Below are 22,661 nucleotides of genomic sequence, written 5' to 3'. Positions count from 1 at the left end.
AAGATATAACTCTCACTCATTTTAACTCTTGATAGTAAACATGATTTCCTCATGAATATGATAGTAGATGAAGGTTTCATCTGTGAGTGGTTGTTTTTATGGTTGGTGATTGAGGAACAGAGCAGATGTATTTAGCGGTGAGGACAGCGTGGGAAAGCTGTACTTATCCACTGGACGTTATTCTCACCAGCTCTTTGAATAATCTCCCTCTGTCTTTTCTCCTTTGGCCTTTTTCCTGGTCAGTGCTAGCTAAACATCGTCAGGAGGAAAACGTGAGTCTTCGAGCCGTAGCCATTCTGCTGTGTAACAGTGACAGTGTAATTGTTTACCTAAGCTACACGTGAGTGAGTTGCTTCAGAACGTTCCTTGACTACGATAGCAGCAATAGGAGGCTGACGGGAGTGCCATGCTGATAAGTAACCCAGCAGGAAACACCTGTGGAGAGTCAAGGGGCTTCTCTCATACGCAGGCTCCTTCTGTTTATGGACAGGATATCCTCTCTGTGTGGACAGCACGCCTTGTGTGTCTTTCTGTATCAAACCAAAGAGTGAGAAAATAAAAGGAAGTTCCTCCACCATGGAAAGTTGAGAGGAAAACTCCTTACTACCTTAATTCAGTCCTCTCACATGACAATTGGTGTACTAGTTACCTTCTAAAAAGCCCTATGAGCATTTAACTGTGTCATCATGATGAATAAATACAGTGAGATGGTTTTATATTATAACCATGTGACAGAAATAAAGGAACTTGAACTTATGCTGAGTCATGAAAATGGGTTTTTAACTTAATGAAACACTGGAGATTTACTTAGACATCTTTGACGTGTTGTAAGTCTAGATTACAGTACCTTGTATTGCTCATACAATATCGGCGTAGATGTAAATCATTATATTCATATAATAAGCATGTATAAATACTCATTAATTTGTTTGTTCCCCATTTAAACATGTTAATACCTCAGACCTCAGACCATATTGGACATACATTTATTTTCAGTCTCTTTTACAGTTTATCTCCTAAATAAAATTGCAACATTTTTATTTGCAAAATATTTTAAATTCACTACAATGTCACACAAATTACTAACAAAATTCATTGAAGTCTTGGATTGTGATGTCACAAAAATGTGGATGAACTGAATTTCATAATGCATTCTAAAACTGTTAATGGTTCAATGAGATATTTAACTTTTTAACCAATCTTATATAAGCGGAAATATTTTAGATATCTTCTGAGTTAAAATTATGTGTAGGTAACTGTCAACAATGCAGAATTAAAGTCGTAAAAGCGCAGTGGACACCTAGCCAATAGCATGGCAAGAATGTTTTTTTCTGGCCAATCGGGTGTATTGAGGGCGGGGCGAATGGGAGTTCTTTCTGTTTCTTTTATTTCGTTTCATCACCTTAGACCGGACGTGATGGGTTACGTAAACCCACGTTCGGGGGTAGCCTTACCCTCATGTAACATGCATGTCCTACAAAGTTACGACCCATAACCGGGAACTGCAGTTTTTAAAAAGACGGGAGACGCAGTGTACCTCCCGGTTAGTCATGGAAAAAGTCCGGAAAGATGGCAAGAAGAACCCGGCGGCGACGGCGAACATTCTGTCCAAGATATTTTTCTGGTGAGTGGGCACAGAGGTCCGTCTCCCAGTGGTGAACGGGGTTTTTTTTTTTATCAGTAGTAATTTCGCGGGGAGTTTAAAAATGTACTCGGTTAGGATAGGAAGTGTAACGTTCCGCATTCCGCGCGGTCACTATTCATTTCACACAAAGTTAGTTTGAGGAGACAACGTCATGAATGGGCAGGAATTCTGCCCAGGTAAAAGAAACAACCGGACATGTGCAATGAAGAAACGTCCTTTACGTCAAGTTTCAGCGCAGGTGTTTTAGATCAGGCAGCTGCAGTGGAGGAGTTTCCACTAAACTTCACTTCCCTATAGCTACCCTGTTTAGTGTTTGCATTACTGTCTGTGTTTTTTCTTATTTCATAAAACTTTTTGCGATGTTTTGTGTCTTTTTTTTTTTTTTTAAAATGAACATTTAGTATGTATTTTTTTCCTTTTCAATTCGTAACACGCCTTTAAACTAAATGGAGCAGTCTGAATCACCACAAGATTGTTTTACGACATTTAGAATCCATTTTTATTACACTATAATTGTCGTTTCATTGTTATCTATCGTTATTATTACACCAGAAGGCACTTTGGGTTAAAAACGTATCCCAGGAGGAAATAGATAAATAAAAAGTAGTTTGATTTATTTCTTTATTTTACCAGACTGCTGAAAGTTGATTTGTGAAGCTTTGAGATAATAAACGTGACTATTTGTCTGGTTTGAATTATTTTGGGCCTGATTGATACCAAAATGCATAAAAAACCTGTTCTGATATTTTATCAGAACAGATTCATAGAATCTGCAAATTCTAAGAGTTTTCAGATTGAAAACGTGAACAAATTGTTACAGCATAGTTATATTAAAAAAACATGTATCACTGACAGATCCTCTCTAATTTTAGAAAACTCTTTTCTTTCAATTTAAGAACAGAACGTTTCTCTCACCTCTGGCAATCTCTTCTGTCTGGGTCATAAATCTGCTGACCGTTAAGAAATGGCCTAGTGCAAGAGCGCATACAGTCGGGGTCAGGTTTTCCAAACCGGGAATCTGACACGGCTTGGAAAGTTTCAAGCTGTTGATTTGCTGTGTAAAATGATCTTAACTCCAAAGTACGAGCATTAAACACAGATTCATCCATCGACCAAACACTTTGAAAAACACTCAGATCTTTCCGTTTGTGTGTTTATCATATGATAGTCTGAGTCATTTTCCCTGTTTGTGCGCTGAGGTCTGCCTCCATCAGATTAGCAAAAACTGTTTCACCAACATTTTCCAGTAATATTTACAATCTTTAGTCATGGCTGCGAGTCTTTTTAATGGGTTTTGCATCTATTTACCAAGTTTCCTTTTTCTTTCCAAGACGGTGTGGATCTAATCTGCTGAATAAAATCATGAATTCCTTCCAACCCCTGTCGTCTCTTCATCAGGTGGCTGAACCCTCTGTTCAGCATTGGCTACAAGCGCAGGTTGGAGGAGGAAGACATGTATGAAGTGCTCCATGAGGACAGGTCAGAGGTGCTGGGACAGGAGCTGCAGAGGTACACAGACTTACACAGCTGCACGCATAAAGGCCTTAAAATAAGTTGGCCTTTAGTCTGTTTTTTTTCTCAAGTCTCAAATTTTGTCTCAACAAGACTATATAATCTGATTCTATGTTTTTATTTTTTGTGTGTTTTCAATGGACATTTCTGTCAGGCGGAAGCGTTAGGCGCACTCTAGACTATTGGAGCTACCACTAGCTAGCTGCTAATATACCCTTGCTAGTGCAAATGTATCGACAGAGTTCATACACTTCTGTAGATGAAAAAAAACATTAGAAAATTGCATTGTATGAAAGTGTGAAGCAGGAGAAGAATCAAGTGAATTATATATTCTATGGAACAATAAAGGTTGTTATACAGAATTGGGACAATGAAACACAATGTTGATGTTGAAACACGGCGGCGGCAGCATCAGGCTGCTGGATTACTTTTGTTAAGATGTAAAGGTAAAAAAAAAAAAAGTAATGATTTGTTTCTACTCGGAAAGTTTTGGCCCAAAGTCACCAGATTTCTGCTAGAAAGCAAAAATGGTCAAACACGTCCAAATCCTGCTTATTTCTTAACGTAACAAGATAAAAGATGATTTGAAATATTTGCTTTAATATATTCAGCTTTAACTGGTGTTTGTTCAAAATGTTACTTTGCTGCTCGGGTATTTGACTTCCTGTGGCAGATGGCTCAGTTTTATTCTCCAAAATTGACCAAATATTGAACTTCTCAAATCATATTTCATTTGATAAATGAGCTTTAAGATTTGTCCTTTAAAACGTGTGATTTCAGGGCGTGTCGTGGTGGCGTAGGGCGTAGCGCGACCCGTATTTGGAGGCCTTGAGTCCTCGACGTGGCCGTCGCGGGTTCGACTCCCGGACCCGACGACATTTGCCGCATGTCTTCCCCCGTCTCCTTCCCCGTTTCCTGTCAGCCCACTGTCATATAAGGGACACTAGAGCCCACAAAAGACCCCTTGGAGGGGTGAAAAAAAAAACAAAAAAAAAAAAAAAACGTGTGATTTCAGATCTCAGTCATCTCTTTGTGTAGCCTGTTAAAATGTTCTACATTGGGGGCGTGCCGTGGTGGCGTAGTGGTTAGCGCGACCCGTATTTGGAGGCCTTGAGTCCTCGACGCGGCCGTCGCGGGTTCAACTCCCGGACCCGATGACATTTGCCGCATGTCCTCCCTCCTCTCCTTCCCCGTTTCCTGTCAGCCTACTGTCATATAAGGGACACTAGAGCCCACAAAAATACCCCCTGGAGGGGTAAAAAAAAAAAAAAAAGTTCTACATTGAACTGTTGGAGTTCAGATGAAGGAAATATCAGCCGTGTAATGATGATGATGATGATGATGATGTGGGTATTTGTGAGAATGGAGTGTAACTTCCTGATAGGTCAGTTTTTCCCCCTGAAGCACAGTACAGTCATGGTAATATAACAGATTATCTGTTATATTAGGACCAAAACATTTAATTTTCATGTTTCCCTACAAGCTATGAACCACTATATATCGGATTATGAAAGTTCTTACAGCCACTAGGGAGAAGGTAATATACCATATGAACAAATGTGTGTTTCCATGTTATTCTTTAAAATAAAAATAGCTTATTTTTAATTTAATAAACACTTAAAAATGAACTTAAATAATCTTTTTTTTTCATTTTCAAAAATACAACTATATAAATGCAAACACTGGTACAGTGTTTTAGGTTGATGGTCACCCATAAATGCATCAATAAAAGCAACAGTAACACAAAAACTGGACGTTTCTTTAAAACTAATTAAGACTAAATGTTAACTAGTTCAACGTTTGATCCCAATCTTCTTTATTCTCTACATACGTAAATTTCTTTCTTGAATAAAAACTAAAGTACATCTACAGTGAAACGTGGGATTGGAAGCATCATGCATCATGAAAATCTGACATTTCATCTTTTTAAATCCACTCTACCTTCTCCTGTTTCAATAATGGAACAAATGATCATAATGAGTCTTATGACTGTGAAAAAGAAAATCTCTTCTCTAAGAAGGTGCAACCTTAAGTTATTAAAGTTTCCACCAATGTTACTGTAGGCTGCAAAGCGCTGATGACTGTCGACGTGTTCCAACCTGCCTGCGACCTGCTTTAACTCACTGCCAACTTTGTTCCTTAAGTAATGCTGCTGCCCTCTCAGAGGCAAGGCTCGGCTCATCTTGATTCAAAGATTTCTAGATCTCGACTTATCCACTGCTGGTTCTTCTCTGTCACAGATACTGGGACCAGGAGGTGCAGAAAGCTGCCAAGGAGATGAGGACACCTGGGCTGACCAAAGTCATCATACAGTGCTACTGGAAGTCCTATGGAGTTCTGGGAATCTTTACACTTCTAGAGGTCAGAGGTCTGTCTGTGTGAAATGTTCAAGGTTCTGACACAAACTGGGAAAATGGGAGTGTATACTTGATGCCTTTATTCCCCATCCTATTGTCTTAAACCTTTTCATCCATAGTTTTTATTTTCTATCCATTTATTTCTCAGTCATCAATCGCTTCCTTTCATTACAGTCACATTTTTGTTGTTGTTGTCCAATCCTATGTTTTTAAGCCTGCAGCGATCCACGTTTATCACTTCCAATACCGAGACCGATATCTGAGGCTTAGTATCGGCCGATTCTGCTACAGAAAAACAATCCTGAATTGACTTCAAATGTTTGGGTTTTTAAAAATGCAGACATAAATGTACTCAATTAAAAATGTATTTGATAACTCTGCATCGCTACAGAAAACTTAAATACACCAATAGCTTTTCAATATCGCAACATTCAAAAGGTGTAGGAGTACTGATTGTTTCACAGAATATCTGTTTTTTTTCATGTTTTTATGAAGCATTTTTTGTTTTTTAGTAAGGAAATAATGCATCATTTAGACACCAGGTTGTTGTTTTTTTTAAGTCTGCAGGGGATTTTTAAACTTTTTATCTTTAATCATCTTGTCTCTGCTGGAATGTAGGAGGCCATCAGAGTGATCCAGCCAGTTTTTTTGGGGGAAGTGATTCAGTACTTTGAGAATTATAATCCAGATGACAGAGAGGCTTTGAATAAGGTTCTGGGCTACGCAGCTGGCCTGTCCGCCTGCACCTTTGTCCTGGCAGTGACCCATCACCTCTACTTCTTCTACGTACTGAGAGTGGGCATGAAGATCAGAGTGGCCATGTGTCACATGATCTACAAGAAGGTCTGTATCAGGGAAAACGAGATTCTGATTAGCAGTTTAATCCTGGCACTGCCCATCAGATCAGATCAGTTTTCCTTTTAACAATTGTTTTTTTTCTCAGGCTCTGTGCCTGAGCAGTTCAGCCATGGGAAAAACCACCACAGGCCAGATAGTCAACCTTTTATCCAATGACGTCAACAAGTTTGACGAGGTATGAGAAAATGAGCTGGTGTCTCTTTTTCAGGGTTCAACGCTTTGCAAAAAAAATTAGATCACCTCAACTTCTCCACCTTTTACCACAAATTATAATGTGTTTTAATTGACACAAAGTAGATTTCCTTCTAAATGTCTTATAAATGAATATCTGAGAAGTGTGAAAATTAATATATTTTGTTTTACGTGTTGATGGTTGATATCTAAAAAGGTTTAATGTATTTTGTAATGAACTGTATTAAAGGTTTTTCAAATGTATGAAAAATGCATACAAATAAAAACTGAAGTATAGGAATAAGATTAAAGAATATGATTAATTAAAGAATTATTCTTATTAAAGATAAGAATATGAAGAAGACTGACAGTAGGCTGATTTGTTTCTCTTACATTATTCTTTGTTAATACACAAAATACCTGAGGAACAATGCAGCCTTTCTGAAAAATAAAACTCTCAAATGTTTTCTTCAACTTCAAAGCACAAATTTAATTTCTACTTTGTTTCTTTTTGAAAAAGGCTTCAGTTAAACTGGCATGTATGAAACCAAAAAATGTGGGCTACATTTCAAAGTATTCCCCACATATTTCACTTTGAACTGTGTTTCATCTGCTGACATCTAGGACCAAAAACTTTCCTCAGGCATTGTTTATCCAGATCGGTCAGAAATATGTCTTTCTAAATTAGTATTAGGATGGTAAATAATTATTAAAAGAATTACAGGGAAAATGCTAAAGATCTGAAAAACTTAGTATTTGTTGTAGTTTTAACAAACAGGATTTAGTGTGTTCCTTATATTTCTTTGCACTATTAAAGATACAAGTTTAAATTTGGCTCTATAACAGATAAATATCCTAACTGGCACACAGGGATATCACTGCCTCCCTCACTGTTAGAGAATGTTGCTAGTTACTAACCACCACTGTGCTTTATGTTGCTGTTTACTGTCTGTTACTGCAGGAGTAGAAGCTTCACCAAATATTTGTGTAATTTTTTCACATTCTGCGATTTTTCCTCTTTTTTTCTGCACCCTTTTTTCTCTTTCGACTCGCCATTCCATATTCATCAGGTGTGTTTATGCCTTAGCAGTGACAAACATCCTCTAAGCTATCTGACACTTGGTTTGTGCTCAAGTTAAATGATGCGGTAGGGTTGGCGCAGTGCTAGAAAATGATCAAATGATTCATTTGGAAACGTGTTCGCCACAAGCTGTGGTAGGTCTCTGTTTAAGGCCTCATTACCCTCTGAGCACTGATCTCTGTTTGTGTGTCAGGAATGTAGAGTTTCATGTTAATCTGTGAAAGCTTCTGGAGGGAGTTTGTTTTCTGGCAGTGGGTGGGATGGTAATTACAGTATGTCACGCTTTCATACCTGACTGGACCTGAGCCTGTTTGACAGAGGGAAGAAGAAACTCTCACCTTGATGGAAACTTTGATTATTATTTTTGTTCTACTGTTGTGTGTTGTAGTTGCAGTTCAACACTGACTCCCTGTCTCTAGGTGACTATTTTCCTGCACTTCCTGTGGGTGGGGCCACTTCAGGCAGCTGCAGTCGTGGGGCTCCTGTGGGATGAAATTGGCGCCTCCTGCTTGGGGGGAATTGGGGTCCTCCTGTTCCTGATGCCCACCCAAACCATGTTTGGAAGACTCTTCTCTAAGTTCAGGTAAAACACACACACACATCAGAGGAGATGCAGCTATCCACCAGCCTATAAAATATTCTTAAGTGATTCTTCTGTGCAGGATTCAGTGACCGTAGCTGTCTTTATCAAAGTCTTTATATTATGTTTTTACAATAATAAACTTTATTTAGAAAGGCTCAAACATAAATGCCATCATTTCATGTGCTGTACCAGATTGTAGCATAAGCTAATTCGCATCTGCAGTAACTTGATAGGTTATAAAAATGGATATGCAATACAATAATAAAATAAAACAGAAAATATAACGCTACAAATTGCTTTCTAATCACAGTACACAGACTAACACACATATGGATCAACTAAAGCAAGTTGATAGACCAAAGAAAAATAGTGCAAAGCAGAAGGAAAAGTCAAAACTTTCTGGATTTTTTTACAGATGAAAATATAAATACACGCATTATTTTCCTTCTACTTCACATTTATGTGCTTCTTTGTTTGACTGTCATATAAACTCCAAAGAAAAATGCAGAAGTTTGTCATTTATAAAGTTAATTTACCTGCACATAGAGAGGACATTTGGATGCTGAAGTGCATCTCCAGCACACTCAGTGTCTCATCCTTCCTTTCTAGGAGTAAAACCGCCGTGCTAACAGACAGCCGAATCCGAACAATGAATGAGGTTGTGTCTGGAATGAGGATCATCAAGATGTACGCCTGGGAAAAACCTTTCTCTGCTCTGGTCTCTGAGGTCAGAAGGTAAAAACAAAAACCAATGTCACAAACGGTTCCACAAACAACCAGAAGTTATAAAACCTCTAGTCAAATATGTGCAGCTAATTATGTGACATCTTTTAGGGATTTTTCTGCCTATTTATTAACATCAGACATAATCTGTTAGCCCCCACAGAAAAGTTACCCGTTTAGACATTTCACATAAACATTAATGAAGTGTTACTGCTGGTTACAGACTCTTATAAACAATTACTTTCTAGATTACGACTAATTTGAAAAGTGTTAGACGTGACAAATGAGACTTTTCTGAAAAAAAGTCTGTGACAAAAGAGGAAGTTATTTTTTAGCTGTGAAGATTTGTTCTCACCAGACAAATGTTCAGAGTTGAACTTGATGCTGTTTTGTTGGAGTTTTAGGGTTTAAGCTTCATGGAAATGTTTATTGTTTTATGGTTGGGAGATTCTTCTGTCACCATACCTACCTTTTTGTTGTTGCAACATGCATATACTTCATCACATAAGGATATTGTGAGTTTATAGTAAACGATTCTTAGAAAACAAGAGTTCACTGTATATTTATATGTTTTCTGCATTACAATTGCAAAGAAAAATGAAAGCTTTAAGAGCTAATTACAGACATGTGTCTTTGCTGTGCTCTGCTCTGCTGCGCACTTCACCGGTGGAACAAAATCATTTTTGAAAGACGGGACTAAAGTTGATGCATTGAACAGAGCGATGCCAGGTTCTTTATTTTGGGACGATGTCAGTGTTTTTAACAAAACTTTTCATAAGTGTAAGGGTTTGGAGATCAGTGTTAGTTGCTCTGTACATGATCTGATTGTGCCCAAGTAGTAAAACAAAAATTAGCTTAAGTTTTCACTCTGAGCATCCGGCTTGCTGATGGGAGTTGAATCTTGGTGACAGCATTCAATCTGCAAAGTTCCAAAGAGTAACGCTCTTGTCAGGGCATTTCTTGAGAGTTTTCAGTGTTCTTATCTAGGATGTGCTGAGCTTGCTGCTAGACTCTGGCCTGGAGCTGTGAATAAAGGTCCACATCTAGGAAGTTGTTAAAAGTGGAGTGTATTTTTTTTCTCTGAGCAGTGTGTGGCCGTCTGCCATAGAACATCCAGGCATAAATGTTCAACAATCATGAACATGAAAGGGAAGCTAAGACAGTTTTGGCTGCACTAAAGTTAAAATATTTTTAGCCTGGACCTAAGAGGCAGGGTGCTATGCTCAATGATGAGTCGCTTACTTTGTTTCAGTTGAAATTCTGTTCAAAAATGTTTTCTTCTTGTCAAATTATTCCCAGAGGAATTGAAATGTAACTCTTGCAAAATCTCTTGAAAGGAACACTTTTTTTCTACAACATATTTCTAATGGGGCTGTTGATACAAGTGGTACAATTGTTTCAAAGAAAACAAACTTATTGCAACTTTACCACACAGCCAGTATTGGTCAGTGTTGTGATAATGATAGAACTATAAATGTCTGAATGTTGAAGTGGGTTCTTGGTAAACATAGATGTCAGATAATGAGTAATCTGTCAAGCTAGTTAAAAATAAATAATTGTTTCCATCTCAACAACAAGCTTCTGTCAAGTTCCTGCTGTTTAGGTTCTGATCTGACTTTTACAGATATGCTTAAGTAACTTGGAAAATGTGAATGCCTTGAGTTTCATACCAAATAAATCCATAAATTTCAGTATCTGGTTATCATTATATATAAAATTATCATATCTGCACCGAGTTACAAAACTTACGAAGTTAGTGTTACCAGTTCAGTGCGTCAACCATAGACAATAAAATGTATTTTAATATGTTTGTTCTGTCAACTATAAACCTAGCTTATCTAATCTTTGCTGTCATCATCACTGGTACTAAAAATAATTTAAGATAAATAAGCAACACTTAGCCCAGCAAGGGCAAGTTAAGCCTGTCAGCCCACCAGGCTTACAGTACACTGAGGAAACCCCTGCTGTCTCCTGTGGTACCTGCTTGAAATTACACTGTCATCCTGAGAGAAGTCAAGATTTTTTCTGATTATTGCAATGGACAGTCCAAATTACTTTCAAACAAAACTTCAGTACTGGTCTCTGTCATTTTGTTGCTTGACCAAGCCAACTCTAATCTACCTAAACCATCCGACTATTTCTCTTCGTCATCCTAGGCAGGAGATCTCCAAGATCATGAAGAGCTCCTACCTGCGAGGTCTCAACATGGCGTCGTTTTTCTGCGCCAGCAAAATCATCGTGTTCATCACGTTCACCATCTACGTGCTGCTGGGGAACCCCATCTCCGCCAGCCGTGTGTTTGTGACGGTGTCGCTGTACACGGCCGTGCGGCTCACCGTCACGCTCTTCTTCCCCAGCGCCATTGAAAAGCTGTTTGAGAGCCGGGTCAGCATTCGGAGGATTCAGGTATAAAAAGTATTCAAAACTCTCTGAAAGTGACTGAAGTAAATCAGAGGAGAAGACGACTTCTTTCATTCGGCATTGAGGTCTAGCATGTAGCCAAACTGAAGTTGATTGAGTGGAAATAAAGTGATATTTGCTGAGTACCCAGGTGTAACCATGTCATAGATTAACTGTTGCTGAGCTGCAGGGTCAATTTGAAAAAAAATCTGCATGACTTTGCTTTTATTGACAGAACTCATAAAGATTGATCAGTCCTGTTACAGTGCTGATGCTGCTGCTGCTGTGTTATCGCTCTAATGTTCAGCTCTGTTAGTCTATTATCTTACTCTCCAGATCTCATTGTAGTTTTATAACTTCATGGCCACCTGACTGCTGCAGTAAACCACATCCATAAAAACCCCTGAGTGAGAGACAGGAAGTTGTTTTATAGTTAAAAATTTAAATTCATTGCGTAGTTTGACTAAACTAAACTGTTTAATTAAACTTGAGCTGCTTTTATGTTTGCATTTAAACTTTATGTCTAATATTAAGATGAAGTACATGGACACAATAAGTCAGATACATTTTCTGATCTGTCTGATGCAGTCTGTGGTAAAACATGTTAGTAAAGTTGATTGAGTATTTTCATATCCACAAATCTGTCTATAGTCAATACAATCTTTCAGACAGACTCAAAGTTCTTTTTGTTCAATCCTGGTTTAAGCTGTTATTTTTTAAATCAGCTATATAGGACCTTGTTTATTTGTATTTTTAAAATCCGTTTTCTCTTTCTTGTGGTAAAGGAGTTCTTGCTGCTGGACGAGATCACAAAAACCAGCAATGCTCTTTCAAAGGAGGACAGGAAGGATGTTGGTGTGGAGCTCAATGATCTTACCTGCTACTGGGACAAGGTGGGACTCCAACCTTTATTTACAAATGTCAAGAGAGAACTGAAAAGAAATCTTTTTTCTAAGGTGAAGATTTAATTCTGTTAAAAGTTAGGTAAAGTAAAAAATAGTTTTTGTTGCTTTTCCTCCAGAACTTAGATGCTCCGACCTTGCACAGCATCTCCCTCTGTCTGGATTCAAATCAGTTGTTGGCTGTGATTGGACCAGTAGGAGCTGGAAAGGTCAGGCTTTGCGATTCCCATTGGTGTGAAAAAGTATCTATTTCATGTTGATGACCCAGAGCCGTCAGTCAGCTCCTGACATGTTTGCGTTTTCACGCAGTCGTCCCTGTTGAGCTCCATCCTGGGAGAGCTTCCTGCTGAAAAAGGGGTGCTGAGGGTCAAAGGTCAGCTGACCTACGCCTCTCAGCAGCCCTGGGTGTTTCCTGGAACCATTCGCAGCAATATCTTGTTCGGGAAAGACCTGGAACCTCGGAAGTATGAAAGAGTCATCAAAGCCTGCGCTCTGAAAAGGGTGAGATGGATTCTCCCAACATTTTTTGTATGGAAGTTTTGATTTAAAAAAAAAAAAAAAAACTAAATTATTTTAACTAATGCTGAAACAACTAATCATGATTAATTGTTAACTAATTTAGTCATCGCTTAAATGTTAACTGGAATATTTTCATTTCATTTGTTGAAAGAATAACACAGAGCAGTAATATATACATTTTGCACTTAAGATGAAATTTTTTCTGTATATATGTTCTACCCACAACTCCTCAAGTGGCAGTTTTAGCTTCACCTGGTTCAAATTAACTAAAGAAATGCCATGTTTTTGAGCAATAAAATATTTATTTTCTTGTTTTAAAAAAGGAATTGAATTAGTTTGAATCTTGTAATGTATTTCTAATATTATATAAGAAATGCTTGAGTGGTTAAATGAAAAATCTGCAAAATGTACCAATTTTTAAATCCGATTGTCAGGATAATCTATTACTAAAATAATTGTTAGTTGCTGCTGTTATTGTAAGACTTCAATGTAAATATTGAAAGTTTACTTTTTCACCTTAATAGCAAAGTTTAACCAAAGCCCAGACTCAGGTGTGTGTGTGTGTGTTTGTGTGTTTACCTCTTCTTGATGTAAAAAGCTGGGCTGTTAATGTTTGCTAGGCTGATTGGAGGAGAGGTCAGGGAAGAGATGTCTGATAAATGAGTTACCTTGGATGGCTGTGAATGGACCAATTGAACTATAAGCCCTGTACATGATCTGCCTCCTGATCAACTTTATCAGTTTTATATGAAATTGTCACTGATCAGCCTTTAAATTTGCTGATTCGTTGTTGGTGTTGAAATCTTCTTTTTATGTTTAACCCCCATGAACCTGTTCATGTTCGTCCTTTTACCCTTTCTAAGATAAGTTGGGGACAATTGTCTTGTAAATGTTGTGTTTTATGTGTAGGACATGGAGCTGCTGCCAGACGGGGATCAGACTCTGATCGGGGACAGAGGGGCCACCCTCAGTGGGGGACAGAAAGCCAGAGTCAACCTGGCCAGGTAAGCCAAGCAGGAAACTGGACGAGTTGAGATGCATTTTTCCAGGATAAACGCTGGAGTGAAGTGTTTTCTGTTTCAGGGCTGTGTATCAGGACGCAGACATCTACCTGCTGGATGATCCTCTCAGTGCCGTGGATGCAGAGGTCGGCAGACACCTCTTTGAAGAGTGAGTCCCATCCAGTCTGCTCAGCTGCACGCTTCATTAATCAGGACAATAGATTCCCTGAATTTCCCAGACAGGAAATGGGTGTAAAGCCTCTGATTCAGATTCCACCCAGAGGAAGTTGTTGTAAAGAGCAGGGTGGAGACCTGTCAGCATGCTTACTGGAACTTTCCTCTCTTATTGGCTTTTTGAAGGTAGTAGTGTTTTTGTTCAGGGTTAAACAATGGCTGAAAGTCCTCTGGTTTAATTCTGATACACAATACTTCTCAACTAAGAAGGCAGGTGAAAGGGGACAGAACTGGGTGTGGTGGATAATGAGTGAAAACACACCTTATGTCTTTAACCCAGTGTCGGCAGCAAACACTTAGTGTAATTAAGTCCTAATAAACCTGGAGTTAGAGCTTCTCATTCTTGCTTGCTGTCATCAGGTGCATCTGTGGGCTGCTGAAGAACAAGCCTTGCATCCTGGTCACCCACCAGCTGCAGTACCTGAAGGCTGCAGACCAGATCCTAGTACTTAAGGAGGTTGGTTTGAATACTTTCTCTTCCCTGCATGAACACACCTAGCAGGAACCTTGCAGCGTGTCCTGTTTGGCTCCTCAACCTGGCAGGCTTAAACTGCAACATTTTAGCAGTTTCAGCAACCTAGAAAATCTAGCTGCACTGCATTCTGTTCACAGGTCAAGGTGTTAATTAAGAGCAGGGTGGAAGCTCTGTAGTGTAGGAAGGTTATATTTACTGATGTTTAAGAGCATCAAGGCAGGTTTTAACTGTCAACCTGTTGCACAGCTGGGAACGACTGCCACCATGTCAGATCAATTGTAGTTTTGTTTCTGTATGTTGAAGTGAATGCTTGTGAAAAACTCCTTTGACAGGTTGGTGAAGGGCCTGAGTTCTAACTCAGGCTAAGAGGTATTGACTTAGGGAAGTTAATAAAAGTGCTCTTTTCATTTTGAAAAAGGTGTCCAATCATGTCTTCCCTTGTTTTACAGTCGTTTGCTACTTTTTTTTTCAAAATCAACTGAATTAGCAAAATTGAAGAAGCTGAATACGTCTGCAAAGCACCGCAGTTTCAGGTTTCTCAACTGACTTGAATTGTTCCAATAGGTCATAGGGTATATCTGTGCTCATGTTTGCATGTCTTTGTGTTTCTTTTCTTTTTGACTAAGAAACAAGGATACAGTACAGGATCTGTGCATCCTTCAAAATCCATATTTAAGGCTAAGAGTTGTATTTAAGACATTTTAAGGCCTTCATTTCAGATAAAACGTGCATCTAAAATTAAGGCCTTCAATTGATTCAAAGTAAGTTGGCCTTATAAACCACTAGCTTTAGGGAAGCTAATAAAAATGTATTTAATGTGGGGTGCACAGCAGAACTTTAAGACATTTTAAGACCTTAATTTCAGATTAGACTCGCATTAAATTAAAGGCCTTGAAATGTCTTAAATTGGATGTGTATTTAAAGAATTTAAGACATTATAAAACCTTCATTTTAGAAAAGAGTTCTAGAGGTCTAAAATTCCACTCTTAAAGGTCTTAAGAAGTCTTAGCTTTGAGTTGATGAAGTTTGTGCAAACCCTCATCCTGTTGGTGTAAAGTTACGATAACAGATGTTTGGGTTGCCATGGTTTGTGGTTTTCTAAAGCAAGAAATAGAAAGCTGTAAATAAAATCCTGTGTTTCGCTGCTGAGATGTTTAGTTGATGGCAGCAGTCCATACACGACGACTCTGGCTGTGTGTGTTCATCAGGGCCACATGGTGGCAAAGGGAACGTACACAGAGCTGCAGCGCTCCGGACTGGACTTCACCTCTTTGCTGGCAAAAGAAGAGGAAGAAGAGCAGCCGCAGTCTCCACAGGACATTTCTCCCAGGAGCAGGACTATGTCTGAGATGTCAACTCTCTCCCAGCACTCCTCTATTAACTCAATCAAAGATGGAGATCACTTGCCGGTTGGTACAGCGGTCTATTACGCCCCCTAGTGGTCCACCATAAGTTTTCACAGAGAAGAAAGGAGTTGTTTGTGCAGCTGATCCACATTAGTATTTCTTATCTTCGCGTTTATTTACTCAGACACTTTTAATTACTTTTATAGAAGCTTAGAGTTGAGATTTTGTAACATTTTTGTTTGATGGAAAATTTAAAATTGACCTTTGATTCTCAGTACAAAAAGGGAAATGAATGAGTGTTGAAGCTGTGGTTTTAAACACATGAACACAGCAGCTGACTCTGCTGCTTTAAATGTGCATTTGCCCTTTGCTTCTATAATTTCAGATCCTCTTTGTCTAGTTAGTATGATTGCTAGTCATGTTTAGTCAGTTTGCTTGAAGAGTCAGAAGTGTAGCTTCATTCTCACGTTATTAATTAAACCACAATATTGTTCCCCTTATTGTTCAAACATTTCCTTTACCTCTCTAAGATAACATTAAAATGAATGATGTTGATGGTAACCATGCTCATCGCTGTTCCTTGGCAGACAGAGGCGGTCCAGGCGGTGCCGGAGGAGAGTCGAGCTCAGGGAACCATCGGAATGAAAATGTACCTGAAATACCTGAGAGCTGGAGCTAACATCGCCGTCCTGCTGTTTGCCGTGCTGGTTAACCTCCTGGCTCAGGTACAGCAACAACAATCCAGCCATCTATATTAGGAAATATCAAAAACAAGTAAGTAATCACGTTTTCTGTTGTAGGTATCGTATGTGATGCAAGACTGGTGGCTGGCGTACTGGTAAGGAATTCTCTGTGTTCTCCTCCTGATGCTAACAGAGCTGTTTCCTCATTTAATCTGCCATGTTTCAGGGCAGGAGAGCAAGACAAGCTAAGCAGCACTAATAGCAGCATGGCTGCAAATGGAACCAACACAACGTTGGGTTTAGGTTTCTACCTGGGTGTTTATGGAGGTAACCTGCTTCACATGCAGTCTGCCCTGTTTTGTCACTGTTTGCTTCCTGCTGATCAGAGTCTCCTGCTGGTTTCCTGCAGGTCTCACTGCAGCCACCATCCTGTTTGGCTTCATGAGGAACATCCTCCTGTTCTCTGTGCTGGTGAAAGCTGCTCAGAGTCTCCACAACAGCATGTTTAATGCCATCCTGAGAGCGCCGGTACGCTTCTTCGACATCAACCCCATCGGTAAGCGAAGAGAGCGTCATTAAACAAAGAGAACTGAATGTTAGATTCTCACTTGCTGCGTCTCTTTAGGAAGAGTGTTGAACAGGTTTTCTAAAGACATCGGCCAGGTGGACTCCATGCTGCCCTGGACGTTTGCCGACTTCATTCAGGTGAGGATACACAGTGTGAGCAATATGGACCAAACTGCTCACAGAAACTCCATTTAACTATATATACAAATGTATTGTTTGTTTACTTTGTTGAACAAAAAGTGAAGAAAATAGTGAAATTAACAACTGCAGACGATTTTGGAAGTTTTTAAACCTCGTTATTTGGAATTTATGGGGATAAGAAATTTATCATGATAAATGATAAACAAATGATGAAGTCCAGTTTTAATCCTCTCCATCTAACACTGACGTTTGGGTGTGAACACTTTTGCTGTGATTTTTAGGTGTTCCTGCAGATTCTCGGTGTGATCGCCGTGGCAGCGTCCGTCATCCCATGGATCCTCATCCCGGTTGTGCCTCTCCTCGGATTGTTCCTCTTCTTGCGCCGCTACTTCCTGCAAACCTCCAGAGACGTCAAGCGCCTTGAATCCACCAGTAGGCGTCTCAAATCGATTGGGTTTTATTTTGCCGTTTTGTTGCTTCTCCCTGACACGTCATCGTGTCGTGCAGCTCGCAGTCCCGTCTTCTCGCACCTGTCGTCGTCCCTTCAGGGCCTCTGGACGATCCGGGCCTTTGGAGCGGAGGACCGCTTCCAGAACACCTTCGACGCTCATCAGAACCTCCACTCAGGTTCTGCCTCTCTCTGCATGTTTACATCCACTGATCTCAAACATTTGTACTGACATTTTGCGGTTGTGAACAGAGGCCTTCTTCCTCTTCCTAACAACGTCTCGCTGGTTTGCCGTTCGTCTCGATGGGATGTGCGCCATCTTCGTCACCATCACTACGTTTGGCTGCTTGTTGCTAAGAGACCGTAAGCCGGAGTCGATCAACCTGCACTTCTACACCAGTAGAGGGTACCAGAGTGTAACCTTCAGAACTTTTTCTGCCATCAGAGCTGGATGCTGGTTCTGTTGGGTTGGCTCTGTCCTACGCAGTGACTCTGATGGGAATGTTCCAGTGGGGCGTCAGGCAGAGCGCTGAGGTGGAGAACATGGTGAGACGCCGCTTAAAATAGAAGTTATTGAGCTTTATATCATGTTTTGAGGTTATTCCCTCATCAAAAACACACCTGGAGTGTTTCCTTGATTCTCTTGTATGCATTTGAGAAATCCTTTAATCTGCTGTGGCAACCAATCAGCTGTGTACAAAACACCTGGAGCTTCAGACCAGCCAACAGCAATTAGCAAACACCTGGTGGAACTGCCCATTTGCTGCACTGTTGCCTTTATCAGGGCTGGTAAAAACGTTAAAGGGTTAACAGAGGAGAGATGTGATGACATAATGAAGGCGGAGTTTCAGAAAGAGCGGGGTTTTTAAAGAGACAGAGGCCCAATTTCAAGGTGTTAAATTACAAAGTAAAATTTCTTTTAAATCATATTCAATTTGTATAGTATTTTTATAACAACCGAAGGTAACCTAGTTCATTTATTAGAGCTATAAAATGGCACTATGTAGCAGGAAGATGCATAATACTGGTTCTTTAGCTCAGATCATTGAGATCTTGCTCCTGGGAGCATCATGCTGCCTTTATTGACCAATAGGAAATAACTTTGACATAAGAAAATGAACAAGAAACTTTTAATGATCAGATATGAATAAAAATCCTAGAAAATACAGATTTAATGCATCAAATGCCTCTAGTGAGGGTAAACTAGGCAGAGATCATCACGTTTAATTAAAAAAAGTGCAATAAAGTTGATGGTGTGAACCTCATCCACAGATGACCTCAGTGGAGAGAGTGATGGAGTACACCGAACTAGAGAGCGAAGCACCCTGGGAAACAAAGAAGCGCCCTCCTCCTGGTTGGCCAAGCAAAGGCCTGGTGACCTTTGACAGTGTCAGCTTCTCTTACAGCGACGACGGCCCCAGGGTCCTGCACGGCCTCCAGGCCATGTTTCGGCCCCAAGAGAAGGTGAGAGGTTTGTTATCTAAAGCCGCTGTGGACAGAAGCTGACCGTCCTCCGTTTGTCAGGTCGGGATCATCGGGAGAACCGGAGCCGGGAAAAGCTCTCTGGTCTCGGCTCTGTTCCGCCTGGCAGAACCTCAGGGAAAAATCTACATCGACGGGGTGGTGACCTCTGACCTGGGCCTCCATGACCTGCGCCAGAAAATGTCCATCATTCCTCAGGTGAGCTCAAAGTGGAACTGAGTTCATGTACAGTCTCATGTGAATCGTTTTTTCATTTGTCATATTAAAACCACCATTTTATTTTATGTATTTTATGTCAAACACATATTAGAATAAATGAAGTGGAATCCAAATTTGTTTCACTAATAAAAATTCAGCTTTGACAAGTTGAAACAAGAAGCTTCTTGATTAATCTAAAAGCTCAGCCTCATTAGAGAGCGTCTGAACAGCATTATTGAAGTTTTGCCAAATATTCTCAACTTTATTCAGGTCTGGACTTTGACTGGGCCATTCTTACACACACATTTGTCGCTCAGGCTGTACGTTTGTCCTCTATTGAACTCTATTCTCATTAACTGAGAATATTTCCTGTCTTTAAAGAAAATCCGGCTCCTAGCCTGATGCTGCCACCACCATGTTTTGCTGTGAACATGTCAGAAGCTTTTATTCTAAGGTTTAAATACCCAGAGGTGGATTTTTAACATTTTATTATTTCTGTGACTCGTGAACCCAGTTGGTTTTGTTTCCAGGACCCGGTGCTGTTCACAGGCTCCATGAGGAAGAACCTGGACCCTTTTAACCAACACTCAGATGAAGAACTGTGGAACGCCCTGCGGGAGGTCAGCACCAGCTGCCTGTTTCAAATGTGACCAAGATGTTTGATATGATTGATTAGAATCCAAAAATGGATTTTATGCTGCAAAAAATTTTTTTTTGTCATTTAAAGGCCAAACTAAGACATTCAGATCTTACTGTTAGTGAAATGAGCCTTTGGTAAATGAAGCTTCCTGACGTCTGTTTCCTTCAGGTGCAGCTGAAGTCTGTGGTGGAAGAGCTGCCTGGAAAACTGGAGACAGTTCTGGCCGAGTCCGGCTCCAACTTCAGTGTGGGTCAGAGGCAGCTGGTGTGTCTGGCCAGAGCCATCCTGAGGAGGAACCGCATCCTCATCATCGACGAGGCTACGGCCAACGTGGACCCCAGGTAGAGCTCTGTACATTCACTATAATTCAGTTTAAGACAGAATATTTAATCCATTTATAGTCTAAGTTGTGTTTTTAATTTACCTCAAGTCAACAAAATTTAGTGGCTAATTTCTTGGACATAAACTGTAACATTAGGATGTTGTGCTGTTTTCACAGGACAGACGAACTGATCCAGAGAACCATCCGGGACAAGTTCAGGGAATGTACCGTGCTCACCATCGCTCATCGCCTCAACACCATCATAGACAGCGACCGCATACTGGTGAGGCCATTTTACACACAAACTATTGTTCATAATTCATCAGCAGTAAACTCAAAGTTTATATTGATTTCCCACTGGCAGGTAGTATTATATGCAAGCGATAACAGAAACGGGAACAAAGAGACAGTTGGAGTCTGTAATTTCTGCTGCAGATTAATGACAGTGAAAGTATCCAGTTTGTGTTGCCTGGAGCAGAGATGCTGCTTTTAAAGTGGTTTCTTCCTCAAATCAAATATCATTGCTTTAGGTGCATGTCTACCTTAAAGAACACACACACACACAACTGGATGCTGGCATTACATTACTGTAAACTTTTTAAAATAAATGTCCCTAGAACATGATATAATTTGTGGAAAAAAAATTCAGCTCCTCTGCTTCCTCACTGTGGTTTGACTGTCATTGGCAGAAACAACCAATCAGAGCCAGGAGGAGGGTCTTTGTGCTGTCAGTCACACTGCTGAAACTGTGCTAATGGTGGAGGAGCAACTTAATGCTACTAGAAAACTGTTTATCAGTTTGGCATCAGAAAGCAAGCTCTCTTCCTGGCTTTGATTGGCTGTTTCTGGTTGAATGTGTATTTCTGCAGATGGCAGTAGGACATCATCCTAGGCATCATCTGTTGATGTTTTTCATGTATAAAACTGTTTTGTGTAAATTCCAGGTGTTTGGGTTCCCTACACACTAACGTTTGTGATGTGTGTATGGCTTCGGTTTCAGGTTCTGGACGCAGGGCAGATCCATGCATACGACGAGCCACACGTCCTGCTGCAGGACACTGAAGGCATCTTCTACAAGATGGTGCAGCAGACTGGGAAACAGGAGGCAGCGGCGCTACTGGAAGCAGCCAAAATGGTGAGGTTGAGTCATAAAGGTTAAGCCAGGCACAAGTAAGAAAATAAACTGACTTGAAACACGTCTCCAGGCTTACGACAGCAGAAGCCGTCCCAGCATGGTGAACGGACACGCAGAAACAGCCGACGTCAACTTGGTCATTTTTGAAACGGCTCTGTGAGCCATGAGACGTAAAGCTGCTTCAGTACCAGTAGAGTCCATAGAGGTCGCGGGCTGAGGAGGTCCGTTCTCCGGAGACAGCACTGACCCACTGCAGGGAGGAGGCCGGCGTCCGCTGCCAGGCAACCGTGTGCACACAATGCTGCTGGTTTGAGTAGAAACTGTTCAGATAGAACACTAGATGTTTTCTATTTATGTTCTAAGCAGCTTCCATATAGCGGTGCCTTAAAGAAGTGGTCTTATGATTGTTTCAAAGTGCCTTATTCGTGTTTCACAGCAGTTTTTATTTTAGTTGTTAAAGTGTTTTATCCAAAGATGCTGTAAGAACTGTTGGCATTGTTGCACAGATGAGCATCCAAAGCTGAACTTTGTATATGTTGAAGATTTCAGTAAAAATAATTTTTTACTTTGTTTTCAACTCTGTCCTTCTTAAAACCTTGACAGGAAACCCAACCAAGCTGAGCATGTCATTTCTGCATGGAGAAAAACATGAATATATTTGCAAATTTAACCTCAGCTGTCGATTTCTAACACTCAGTGGACACTTTACTAGACACAGCTAGAAAAGGTTGCTAAATTACATGGTTAACCTGGCAGTAGATACGTTTTTCCTATATTTGTTACAACTATTTCCATCTGAAGAAACGTACCGCTTGAGATGAAAACCAACCAACAGAGCCAGGAGGAAGATCTTAGTGTTACCATTCACCTAAATGTGCTCCTGTCAGAAAGACTAACATAGCAGGGAGCAGCACGTACTGAAGCTTATTGACGGCGCCAGGATCCTCCTCCTAGCTCTGATTGGTTGTATTTCTGATAGCGCTGGGGGAAAGCAGAGGAGCTCTGTTTTTTGTTCCTCCCTGCCCCTACAGATTATCTGTTTCATACTGTTACAAAATAGGAATAATTTTAACAAAAGGAAACCAGTTTTTAGAAAATGTTACATACTGTAGGTTTAGAAACATCTAAACTAACTAAGCTTAATCAGTCTAAGACTGCTAATTTGTTTGTCCTTATGATTAGAGTTGACTGAACTTAATGGCTGAGATGAACTAGCCCTGAATATTTGCCTTTTTACC

The 22,661-nt window shown here is 40.1% G+C and overlaps 1 protein-coding gene across 1 annotated transcript; it reads left to right on the top strand.

Moving 5' to 3' along the window:
• The first annotated feature begins 1,398 nt into the window (after positions 1-1,398).
• Positions 1,399-21,993, top strand: LOC102234403 (multidrug resistance-associated protein 4-like). Its single transcript, XM_023329802.1, has 31 exons — positions 1,399-1,624; positions 3,044-3,154; positions 5,398-5,518; positions 6,133-6,357; positions 6,458-6,547; positions 8,044-8,207; positions 8,817-8,942; positions 11,087-11,336; positions 12,116-12,223; positions 12,352-12,441; positions 12,542-12,733; positions 13,661-13,755; positions 13,835-13,921; positions 14,347-14,443; positions 15,670-15,870; positions 16,395-16,532; positions 16,608-16,645; positions 16,717-16,817; positions 16,900-17,046; positions 17,116-17,195; positions 17,480-17,630; positions 17,706-17,825; positions 17,899-18,009; positions 18,092-18,192; positions 18,919-19,110; positions 19,171-19,326; positions 19,857-19,946; positions 20,135-20,307; positions 20,466-20,571; positions 21,289-21,423; positions 21,494-21,993. Exons 1-31 carry the CDS (start codon positions 1,470-1,472, stop codon positions 21,581-21,583), a joined length of 4,041 nt encoding a protein of 1,346 aa, XP_023185570.1. The 5' UTR covers positions 1,399-1,469; the 3' UTR covers positions 21,584-21,993.
• The last annotated feature ends 668 nt before the right edge of the window (positions 21,994-22,661 follow it).

The sequence above is a fragment of the Xiphophorus maculatus genome, chromosome 24, assembly GCF_002775205.1.
Source record: "Xiphophorus maculatus strain JP 163 A chromosome 24, X_maculatus-5.0-male, whole genome shotgun sequence".
In the NCBI taxonomy this organism is placed as follows: domain Eukaryota; kingdom Metazoa; phylum Chordata; class Actinopteri; order Cyprinodontiformes; family Poeciliidae; genus Xiphophorus; species Xiphophorus maculatus.
This window is presented reverse-complemented; position numbering and strand designations above follow the sequence as displayed.

Coding starts and splice junctions, on each gene's coding strand:
- LOC102234403 (XM_023329802.1), top strand. CDS start 1,470: ATGTCCTACAAAGTTACGACCCATAACCGGGAACTGCAGTTTTTAAAA. Junction 3,155..5,397: donor CTGGGACAGGAGCTGCAGAG/GTACACAGACTT, acceptor TCTCTGTCACAG/ATACTGGGACCAGGAGGTGC. Junction 13,922..14,346: donor GGCAGACACCTCTTTGAAGA/GTGAGTCCCATC, acceptor TGCTGTCATCAG/GTGCATCTGTGGGCTGCTGA.